This window comes from Rhinopithecus bieti, unplaced genomic scaffold (assembly GCF_001698545.2).
Source record: "Rhinopithecus bieti isolate Rb0 unplaced genomic scaffold, ASM169854v2 scaffold_15393, whole genome shotgun sequence".
In the NCBI taxonomy this organism is placed as follows: Eukaryota; Metazoa; Chordata; class Mammalia; order Primates; family Cercopithecidae; genus Rhinopithecus; species Rhinopithecus bieti.
The window spans coordinates 113,462-124,317 of record NW_016808147.1 but is presented as its reverse complement, the minus strand read 5'-3'; the positions used below and the strand labels follow the sequence as shown (position 1 = coordinate 124,317).

Genomic DNA, 10,856 nt, shown 5'->3' with positions numbered 1-10,856 from the left:
CATGTACCATATATATATATATATATGTATATTTATTTATACACACACATACCTACTAGGTACCCATAAAATTTTTTTAAAAAACAACTAGGAGACTAGGAGAATACAAATATAATGTATAATTTCCAAACTACCAGAAGAAAATTTTAATCCTGCAAAAGTAAAAAAAAATAAGGTGGGATATGGTAAACATAAAGTAGAATTTCAAGAACAGGTACAAACATCATTATTCACATTAAATTTAGATAAATTAAATTGATCTCTTAAAAGAAAAATAATTGGTTTGGGTCAAAAGGCAGTCTTAGCTATATACTTTTTAAAAGAGACAACCCTAAAACGAAATGGAAATAAAGGGATGGAGAAGCATACACTAAGGCCAGTGGTTCTCTTTCTTTATTTTTTGAGACAGTGTCTCACTCTTTTGGTGCAGGCTGGAGTGCAGTGGCACAATCAAGGCTCACTGCAGTCTCAACTTCCTGGACTCAGGCTCCCCCCACGACACCCCCGCACCAAGTAGATGGGATTACAGACACAAATCACCCTGCCCGGGCTAAGGTATTTTTATTAAAGACGGGTTTCACCGTGTTGCCTCGGCTGGTCTAGGCTGGTCTGGACCTAGGCTGGTCTCAGCATGGACTCTGAACTCAAGCAATCCGCTCGCCTGGGTCTCCCAAAATGCTAGGATTACAGGCATGAACCACCGCAACCGGCTTGCCAGTGGTTCTCAAAGTGTGGTCTCTGTACCAACAGCATTGTTACTAGCAGTGAATATGTTAGAAATGTAAATTCTAGGGCCCTACCCCAGACCTAATGAATCATACACTGGGAACGGTGGTCAGCAATCTGTATTTTATCTTGTTTTATTTTGTATTTTACATTATTGAATTACTGTAGTCATTTTGAAATAATTACACTTCAGCATAACGGCCTTTCTTTAGTGTTTTCCATCTTTCAAATCCATTAAAAATACTACAAAACTGATTTAAAAAATCATGTTGGAAACTAGATGTTGTGATAACTTATTGTGCATAAATTCATTTTGATTATATACTTTCATGTATTCTGTTTAGCTTTTTGGAGTCTTCTCTGCCATTTCAAGTGAGAATTTTACTGAGACGGTAATATCTTTAAACCCCTCTCTTTTATTTTCATGGCATGCAATTGGCATTTCTTTTTTGCTTCGACATTTGAAACATACTGCCTTAATAATTTCTTTAAGTTTTGGTGTATTCTTTATCTTTGCAACCTTTTCCAAATCTTTTTTTCTGCTTAAATGTTTTTTCTCTGATTTTTGTAAGTGTAATTTGAACTTGTCAGTACCTGGATGCTTATTTCTCTCCAATTGCTCATTTTTGCATTTTTGCCCCATCCATTTTTTTTGCAGTGTTTCTTGATATTATTTGTGAATTTGTAGAGTCAAGAATCACTTAAGTTATTTTTCTGACTGGCACTCTTGAGGTGATATGCATGCCTACTCACATTTGGGTATCATTGTCCTAACATGCTACCAAAAAGACTGTGGAAATGGCAAGCATTACTATCAGGAAAAATAGAACTCAAGGCAAAAGGGAAAAAGAGGCAAATTCCACATTGATAAAGTGTAAAACTCAACAATAGTATATTAATCAGTTACGAAACTGCACACGTTATAGTAACATCTAAAGCAAAACCTTTTAGAAATATAAGGAGAAATAAATGCAACTATCCTCATAGAGAGAAGCCAATATTCCTCTGAGAAACAGGCAAATAAAGTAGATTAAAAATAAGGATATGGAATACGTGAATTACATTTTAAAACCTGGTATAATAATAAACTTTAAACCTAATAAACAAGCTTTTTCTGAACTTTCAGAGATTAAAGAAGCAAAAAAGAGCCGGGCACAGTTGCTCACGGCTGTAATCCCAGCACTTTGGAAAGCTGAGGTGGGTGGATCAGCTGAGGTCAGGAGTTCGAGACCAGCCTGGCCAGCATGGTGAAACCCCCGTTTCTACTGAAAATACAAAAATTAGCCAGGTGTGGTGGTGTGTGCCTGTAGTCCCAGCTACTCAGGTGGCTGAAGCAGGAGAGATGCTGCTGGAGAACCCGGGAGGCGAAGGTTGCAGTGAGCCGAGATCACGCCAGTGATCCAGCCTGGGCAACACAATAAGACTGTCAAAAAAACAAAACAAAACAAAAAACAAACAACAACAACAAAAAAAAAAAAAAAAGAAAAGAAAAGAAAAAAGAAAAACAGAAATGCCAATTGCATGCCAAGAAAATAAAAGAGAGGGGTTTAAAGATATTACTGTCTCTGTAAAACTATCACTTGAAATTGCAGAGAAGACCCCAAAATTGGAAAATATCAGTGAAATTTAGACTCCAAAAGGCTAAACAGAATACAGGAAGGCTAATGAAAGTATATAATCAAATGAATTGATGCCAGCATTAAGTCTATCACAACATCTAGTTCCAACATGATTGTTTTAATCAGGTTTTGTCATTTTTTTAAATGGATTTGAAAGGGATGGAAACAGAAGAAAACCATTGGGCTGGAGGTGTAATTATTTCAGAAACGACTACAAATAATTCAATATTCAAAAATACAAAAATAAATAAGTAAATAAGAAAATATAAATAACAAGTAAGCAAAAAAATCTCTATACTTCCAAATCTGGGGGATGCAGCCTAAGCAATATCCATGGGAAATTTCAGAATGTTTAAATGCTTTTGGACGGAAATAAACAAGCAATATATGAACCAAGCATTTACTCAAGGAAAGTAGTACAAGAAAAGATATGAACAAAGGAAGTATGTAAAAGAATTAAGATGATAGCAGAATTGAAGTGAAAACATCTCCTTCACTATAATTTTGTTATTTAGGTAAAAACCAATGTGTCTTTAAAGAAATACCAACAGATAAGACTGATAAACTCTGGCAAGGCTCTTTCCATAATGAAAAGGTGAACACACAAACATGAGATTGTGAAGAAGATCGGTAATTGCAGATAGGTCAAAAAAACATAGGATTACTACGTACAACTTTAGATCTAGGTGAAATGAGATTCCTAGTGAATTACCACTCTTAAAATGGGCTCTTGAAAAACAATTATTGGTTTAAGTCATTTTATTAAAAGAAATTGAAAAAGAGGCATCCCCCCACAACCCCCCATCCTGGCCCAAGTACAACAAGTTAGTGTTTTAGAGAGGAATTTTACTAACCTTTTAAGGACATACAATTTCTGTAAGCCCAGAAAAGAGGGCAATGCTTTCCAACTCATTCTACTAGGCTAATATTAATCCAGTATAAATTGCATTGAAAAGTACTCCCCTGCAAAAACCACCAAAACAAACCTATAGACCAAATTCACTTAAATAAAGACAGATGTAAAAATAATCATTTTGGAAAAACAAGTGGAAATCAAAGTGCTCAAACATTAGCTAAAACCATCAATTTTTTCATCATTTTTTTTCAACAAATACTGAATGCCTACTTTTGGGCAGACATTGTTTGCTATAAGATACGGCCCACAGAAATGAAAAAAAAAAAAAGAGTAGTGGTTCTTTAAAATGTAAGGGAGAAAGAAACAGCTAAAGAAAATAATTTCGGGAATGCTATGATTCTAGGGGAAGATCATTTTGCAGGGTGGTGTAATAAGAATAAATTGGGAGGGAATATTTATTTTAAAGCTTTTAATTATGTTTTTATCTGAGTTGAAACTGGAAGGTGGGAGAAACTTTCCAGAAAGAGGAAAAAGCAGTGCAGGGAAAAAGACTGGAGGTTTGAGGATCAAAAGAAGGCTGGTGGCTGAACCAAAATGGGCTATTCTGGATTTTTTGGTGCCTGGGTGATGGTTGCTCTTGTGGTCTTGTGGTCTAGGGAGAGGGGTAGAGATTTAGAGAGGTGCGTAAGGGGATTCTGTAGGGCAAGAGTCAGCAAACTATCAGCCACAAGCCAAATTCCTGCCTGTTTGCTTGTTTTTGTAAATGAAGTTTCTATTGCAACATGGCCAGACCCTTTATTTACATACTGCTTGTGAGCTGCTTTCCCATTTATACAATGGCGAAAAGTGAATGTTTGTGACAAGATCATGTCTGGAAAGAACCAAAAAGATTTACTGTTTGGCTTTTATGGAAAAATTCGTCATCCTCTGGGAGTACCGGCCTGCCTTCCAGACCGGTAGAGTTTGGGTTGCTGACTAAATGCAATGGGGAGCCATCTGAGAGGATTATAGGGCCAGGATGGTGTGGCCAGCTAACTTCTATTTTTAAAAGCTATTTTGAGGTCACAATATGTGGCTACCTTTCATATGGCTACTGACCAGGAGGATGGAATGAGGGAGACTTTTGGCGGTAACAAGTACAGAAATGTTGCTATATCTTGAATGGAAGGGTGAGGTAGGTGGTTACACAGATACTATATATATGGAAAATTTATCAAGCTGTATTTTTAAAACTTTTTTTTTTACTGTGTACAAGGTTAAACCATAAATGAAACGTTTCAAAAACACAACGTGTGCATAAACAAAGTTAAGAGAAAAAGAACAGAGGCAAAAAATAATTTGCAGTATATAGAGACAAAATTGTAATACCTTAAGCAAGGAACCTATAAATTAATTAGAAAAACTATCAAAAAGGAATATTTGAAAATAGTAGATATGGGGAGAAATGGGGCATTTTCTCAGTATGTATGTGGTGAATGTAAATTAGTACAACCTTTTCAGAAGATGATCTGTTTATATCACAAAATTAAAAAAATTAATTTTAAGCCAGCAGTTTCGCCAGAGGAAGCCGTTCAACAGCATATACCTTGAACATAGTAAACAAAAATAGTGTGTATATTTCTACATGATGTAGCATTGTATTTAATACTAACAGGTAATAAGTGCCTAAAACTACAAATTACCTATTCACATGGGGCATGATTATAGAATTACGGCACACCATGCTGATGGTATATTGTATGTACAGATGAATGAAAGCATGACTGAAATATGTTTAGTGGAAATAGCAAGACTCACACAATGTGACATTGATTTCTTTAAAAAAAAAAAAGAGAGATACACAACAAACTGCTGACAGTTTGGATTTTTGAAGAAAGGTGAAGCACAGGGAAGGTGAAGGAGGTCTTTCACTTTCTCCCTAATATTTTATTATTAACAATTTGAACATATAGCAAAAACTGAACAAATTCTTACAGTGAACTCAATATGCCCACTTCCAGATTTTATCACTAACATTTTGACTATTACTTGGGTGGGTATATTTTCTACACAATTACTTTTAAATATACAGATTCGGTTTCATTTTGGCACAATACATTGCCATATTTGTATTATAATATGGTTTAATGAATGAATAGATTTATGACAAAATACATTTTATAAAGTATTAATCCCCTCAAGTCTTGTAGGGCACCAGTTTTTTCACTTTACAATTCAATTCTAAAAATTAAAGTGATTAAAATTTTGAGTAGTATGGCACTACTGCCTTATTTAACGCTTGGATAAAATAACTCCATTTTTTCATACCAGAAAGTAAATAGCTATCTTGCTTTTTTAGCATTTTTAAAATTTAGTTATTTAAAACATCTGACTAACACATTTCTATAACATATTTTTTACCTTAACAACTGGATGTGATATAGTTGCATGGTTTTGGAGCTAGTTATCCTTTTACTTTCAAGTTTGTTGCTCTCCACAGTCACAGTAAGATATACCGTGATTTACCCATTGTGACAACAACATTGCAAAAAGCGGACTGAAAAGCAGTAATGTAGGAAAATTATAGTCTTTTCTCTCCCAGTACTTTTCTTATTTATTTTTGCATTTATTTCTTTCTCCATTTCAACGTGTTCACTGGCCTAAGTACTATCATTCCCTTATTTCATTGTTAGAGAAAAAAAAACGTATTTTGAGCGGTTGACTGATGGCAAGCTAGTGTTTTCAAGCTAATTCCTATTCTGATTACGAAAAATTGAGTTCCAGATCAGTACTCTTTTGTGCGTGAAGTAATAAGAACAAGAAAATGAATGTCAAGCCTTCCATAAAAATTACCCGCGTTAAAAGGTGATATTTACATAACTGTTACACGGCGTTTCAATCAATGTAAAGTATTAAGGCATACATCACGAAACATCCTTTTGAATGAAGATTAAAACATGCAAACCCGCAAATTTTACAACCTTTATGCTAACTTCAAATCTATAGGCTCTTCAACCACAACGTTGTATTTCCACAACTGGATTGGGGTAAAACTAAGATTAATTCCACCACAATCAAACATGTAACGAACGTATGAGGAATACTGACTCCCACATCAGTACATTTGCCAGACTGAATTTTAAGATGTAGTCAGACACGCTTCCTGAATTGGCCACTTTTGCAATCAAAGAAACAAACAAACAAACAAAAAACACCAACAAAACCACGGGCTGTGCAAATTTCATTGAGCATCCCTTGGTCATTTAAGAAAACTTGTCTACCTACCACTCCTGGCTTGCAATTAACAATACAAAAGCATTTTAATTTCCTTTCCCATTCACGCAAGCTCCTGAAAACTATTTTTTAAAACCCTCTGCCATTCTTTCCACACACTTACCGCTAAAGTTGTGTTCCTCAGGTTGCTTGTCTGTTAACCAGATATCACCATAGGGATCTTCGTTATTCCACAGCGCCAGGTAATGACTCTTCCCGCCTCTTAAAGGCCTCTCTGGTTTCTCCTGGTGCGCTCTATTTCTGAAGGGAGTTTCTAAAGAAATACTGTCTGAAGTCTCCCCACAGTGGACGTTATCTATGCACAGGATCCCCTGGCCTATCCTTTTCTCATTGTAAAGACATGAGACTCTGGAAATTCTCATTTGTATGCCAACTTTAAGAATATTTTGATATACGAGAGAGTTCAAGCTGGGGTCCAGGTAGCACTTCTCCTGGTACACCCCGTCTGAGATCGTCACATCATAGCAATAAAGGGGAGGCTTGGGCACCGTGTCCCGTGGCTCATCCTCTAACAGGTACCTTTGGACGGCCAACACAGTTACAGGCACCACCTCCGAGGGGTGACACACTGGCGAGGTGAGTCCATAATCTGCTCAAGAACCTTTTGGATCCAGGACCTGGGCCCTTGGGCACCAGCTCTTCGGATCACCCCTCCAGGGACCCCAGCCCGATTCCTCTCAGGGTTCGGCCAATCTAGCCCTGCATGAGAGGGACCAGCCTCAGGCTGTCCTGACTCACCAGACATTGTTGGATAACTGCGTACCTGCTTCACTCCCAAAAGCTAGTTTGCCCCTTCCAAAGCGGAGAGAAATAAAACCGCGCGCTTTGGCGACGATCGCTACTCTGCCCCTGCTGACAGGCAAGGCTCCGCCCCGTAGCGAGGCTGCAAAGACTTTACGCTTGCGCGCGCCAGCTCTCCCACCCCGCGCCTCGCTCTGTGCGCTTCCGACTCGAGACACTGTTACTAGGCAGTCACACGCGCGAGTTACGTAGCAGGTCGTCGGACCTTGTGCCCGCCGGGTTGCCGTCTGGGGAGGGATGACAGGGGCGGGGAGGGGAATCGGTGGTTGTCATGGTTCTCAAAGAGGGAAGGGGAGGAGCGCTTGTGGCTACCCTGGAAAGGAGGATGCCTAGAGGCAAGGGAAAAGAGAAAGTGGCAAGAACCAGGGTGCAGAGTCAAAGCTCAGGGTTTTGGGGTTTGGGCTTTGGGCCAGGAACAGAAAGTAATTTAGAGTTGGTTAATATGCATTAATGTAATAACATGGGTTTCCTGTAGTATGAACAAAACCAGATAATTTATGCACAGCCTCCAGGACAGACCGTAGCACAAAAGTCCTCAATAAACATTAGCAGCTATTGCGATTAGCATTAGCATAATTATCTGTAGTGGCTCCCTGAGTGCAGGGTGGGTGAATTAGTGTTTAAGTGCAAATGAAAATAGAAAACTAGAACTGGCTTGTAAAGGGCTGCCTTTAGATTAGACTTCTTAAAATGCACGTAGTTTTAATATAATACGTGGCCGAATGTACATCTAGGGTATAGATTTCAGAAACTTCGTTTGTTTAATGCAAGGCATATATCAGGAATGAATGTAAAGTGAAAAAGCTGATAAGAATAGTAAAAATTAAGGATAAAATATTTATCAGATGTACTTAGATGTACCAGTATACAAAGAGGTAGTAATTGTTCTAATAATACTTTTTAAGATGGTTATGAGCTAATTTCGTTTATATTAATTTCCTTTGACTCTCTATTTTATCATTCTTTATTCACTATTTATGAAGTCTCTATATGAGGTAGGCACTGTTTTAGGCCACTGGGGATAACTGTAGTCAGGGTCCTTCCCTCAAGTTTCTTCTCATTGCTTGGGCTAAAGAACCCTGCCGTTACTAATACTTAACTAACTTACTCATTCTATACAGATTTCTTGAGTGTCTGGTCTCGGCCAGTTATAGCCTTGCTAGGGAGACCAGAAAACATAGTAAGGGGAAAGAAGTGGAGGGAACAGGAGTTAATATTTTGTAAAAAGTCTGATTACAGAAAGGCTCGCTAGTAAGAGACTGAACAGAACAGAGATGTGCAGGAAGTGAGGAAGTGAGCTATGTGGATATCTAGGGGAATGGCACTTGAATCAGAGAAAACAAGAAGACTAAATTCCATGAGACAGAAGCATACTTGATATTTTCAAGGAAATGCCTAAGCCAGTCAGCTGCAGGGGAAGGGCGAGGGGGAGAGTGGTAGGAGGTGAGGTCAGAGGGGTAGCAGGATTTCTTCTGTTACTTAGTCTTGAATCTCACTTCCTTCATGATGCCTCCCCTAACCAAATCAGTCTAGGATAACCTTTCTCTTCTCTGTATCACCTTTTATCACTCATTTGATATTTATCATCTAATACCTGCAGTTAAAAAAGAAACTTAATGTATGCATAACTCAGAGTTTCTCAGCATGGGCACTCTTGATTCTTTGGGCCAGAAAGTTTTTTTGTTGTGGGCTGTCTTGTGCACTGTAGGATGCTGAGCAGCATCTCTGGCCTCTACCCGTTAGATGCCTGTAGCACCTCCCTCTCCAGTTGTGAGAATCAGAAATATCTCCAGACATTGCCAAATGTCCCCTGGGGTGGCAGAGTCGCTCCAAGTTGGAACAACCGATTGCAATCTGCGTTAACTAGATCTTAAACTTTTCGAAAGCAGAAACTGATTTGTTCTTTTCTGCTTCCTGTAGTTCTTTCACTACTGTTATGCATAAAATACACTCAAATATTTTAAATAAGTAAAACATATAATTCCCAGTGCCTCTCTACCGAAGGGAATATACAAGTGTGGCTTTCCATAAACAAACAAGTACAATATACAAAAATCCAAACTTGCTAAACATAAAATAAGTTGCCTGAGTGTAGGTACTTTGTTATGTTAACTGCAGAATCTCCAGTGGCAAAATCAGTATCTAGCATATAGTAGGTACTCAATAGTACTGCTGAATGAATAAATGAAATTATGGATTTGTATTGCATTTACTGTAGGGGTCATTAAATGTCAACTATCTCTGTTGTTTATCAAAGGAGAATGTGTTTGAAATATTTCAAATCTATTCCATCAGCAGCCCCTAAACTATATATGCTCAGTGAAATTTATGAATAATAGTATTGTCTCATCACATTCTGGGTCCTTCCAGCTAATTCATGAAAGATGGATATTGGCAGTGGTGCTTAGTATTTGGATAATCACTGGAATTGGGAAGAAATAGCACTAATGTTTAGTTTTACACTACTACTAACAAAGATGTGTGGTGACTGTGGGCACACATTTGGAGACTTATATTGCTCTACTGACAATCTGCTGATAGTGTGCATCTCCCCAATAATTAACGTGCCTACTTGAGTAGTAGTCACACCTATGAAAGTATGAATGCTCTCTGATTTGGCATTACTAAGCACCTGTTTTAGGATCGATTTCACAATAATAGAAAAAGTAAAGGATATGACCTTCAAAGCCGGTAATGAGTATTATTAAGGTTATTGATCTTTTTCTCCTCTCAGATCTGGAAGGTTTATTACAGTGCCTTCCAGAGTTTAAAATGGTAAAAATAGGCAAGACAAAATTTTATAAAATGGAATGTTCTAAGGTATTCAAAACACCTTAAATATGTTATGAAATTTATTTTGGTTGTCCACTAAATTTGGTGCAGCTATAAGCCACATTGATTTTCTTCATCTTTAAAATTGAACCAATAAAAGTAGTCATAGTTGTTGAAAAATTAAGTTAGTTCATATGGGCAAAGTGCTTAAAACAATGCCTGACACATAGTAAGAGCTCAATAATTGCTATCTATTTTTACTATTATTCTAAAAGGAAGATAAAGGCATAACATAAAATCATAGAATTCTAGAACTATAGGGAGCCATTAGATGCCCACAGTTCAGTGTTCTTCAGACTGTGGATTGTAAAACATTAATGAGGCTATGAAGTCAATTTATTGGGTCGCAAACAGCAATTAAAAATATATGAAAATAACGGCACAGAAAATATCAGGGTGCATCACACATAGTAAGGGTACGAATTGCTTTGTAAAATTTTTGTGTTAGATTTGATGTATGTATATGTGTATACTGGGTTGTGATGTAAAATGTATTTCTTACTATAGTTTTGGCCAAAATGTTTAAAAACAACTTCTATAGTTCAACTATCTTTTATTATAAATGAAGAACTCAGGCCTAGAAAGGGGGACAAACATGAACAAGATAACAGTGTGATAAGTGGCAGAGCATAAGAACTGCTAGCCAAGACTTCTGATCACTAACCCTTAAAAAAAGGCTTTCCATGATGCTAGGTAGGACAGATCCTGCATTATCTTCCAAATATAATCAATTTTTTTTTTGTGAAGAA

At 37.4% G+C, this 10,856-nt stretch overlaps 2 protein-coding genes across 2 annotated transcripts in view; both read right to left on the bottom strand.

Annotated features, from left to right (window-relative positions):
* LOC108537870 (uncharacterized protein CXorf57-like) overlaps positions 1-7,330 on the bottom strand; it is a 13,504-nt gene extending 6,174 nt beyond the window's left edge. The window contains 2 exon segments of the mRNA XM_017885624.1: positions 6,578-7,030; positions 7,033-7,330. Of these exon segments, the coding sequence (XP_017741113.1) occupies positions 6,578-7,030; positions 7,033-7,219 (640 nt within the window). The 5' untranslated portion in view covers positions 7,220-7,330.
* Positions 7,331-7,446: 116 nt separating this feature from the next.
* The window catches only part of LOC108537869 (uncharacterized protein CXorf57-like), a 15,170-nt gene continuing 11,760 nt past the window's right edge, over positions 7,447-10,856 (bottom strand). Inside the window, exon 2 of the mRNA XM_017885623.1 lies at positions 7,447-7,604. Within this exon, the coding sequence (XP_017741112.1) occupies positions 7,447-7,604 (158 nt within the window). The remainder of the gene's footprint in view (positions 7,605-10,856) is intronic.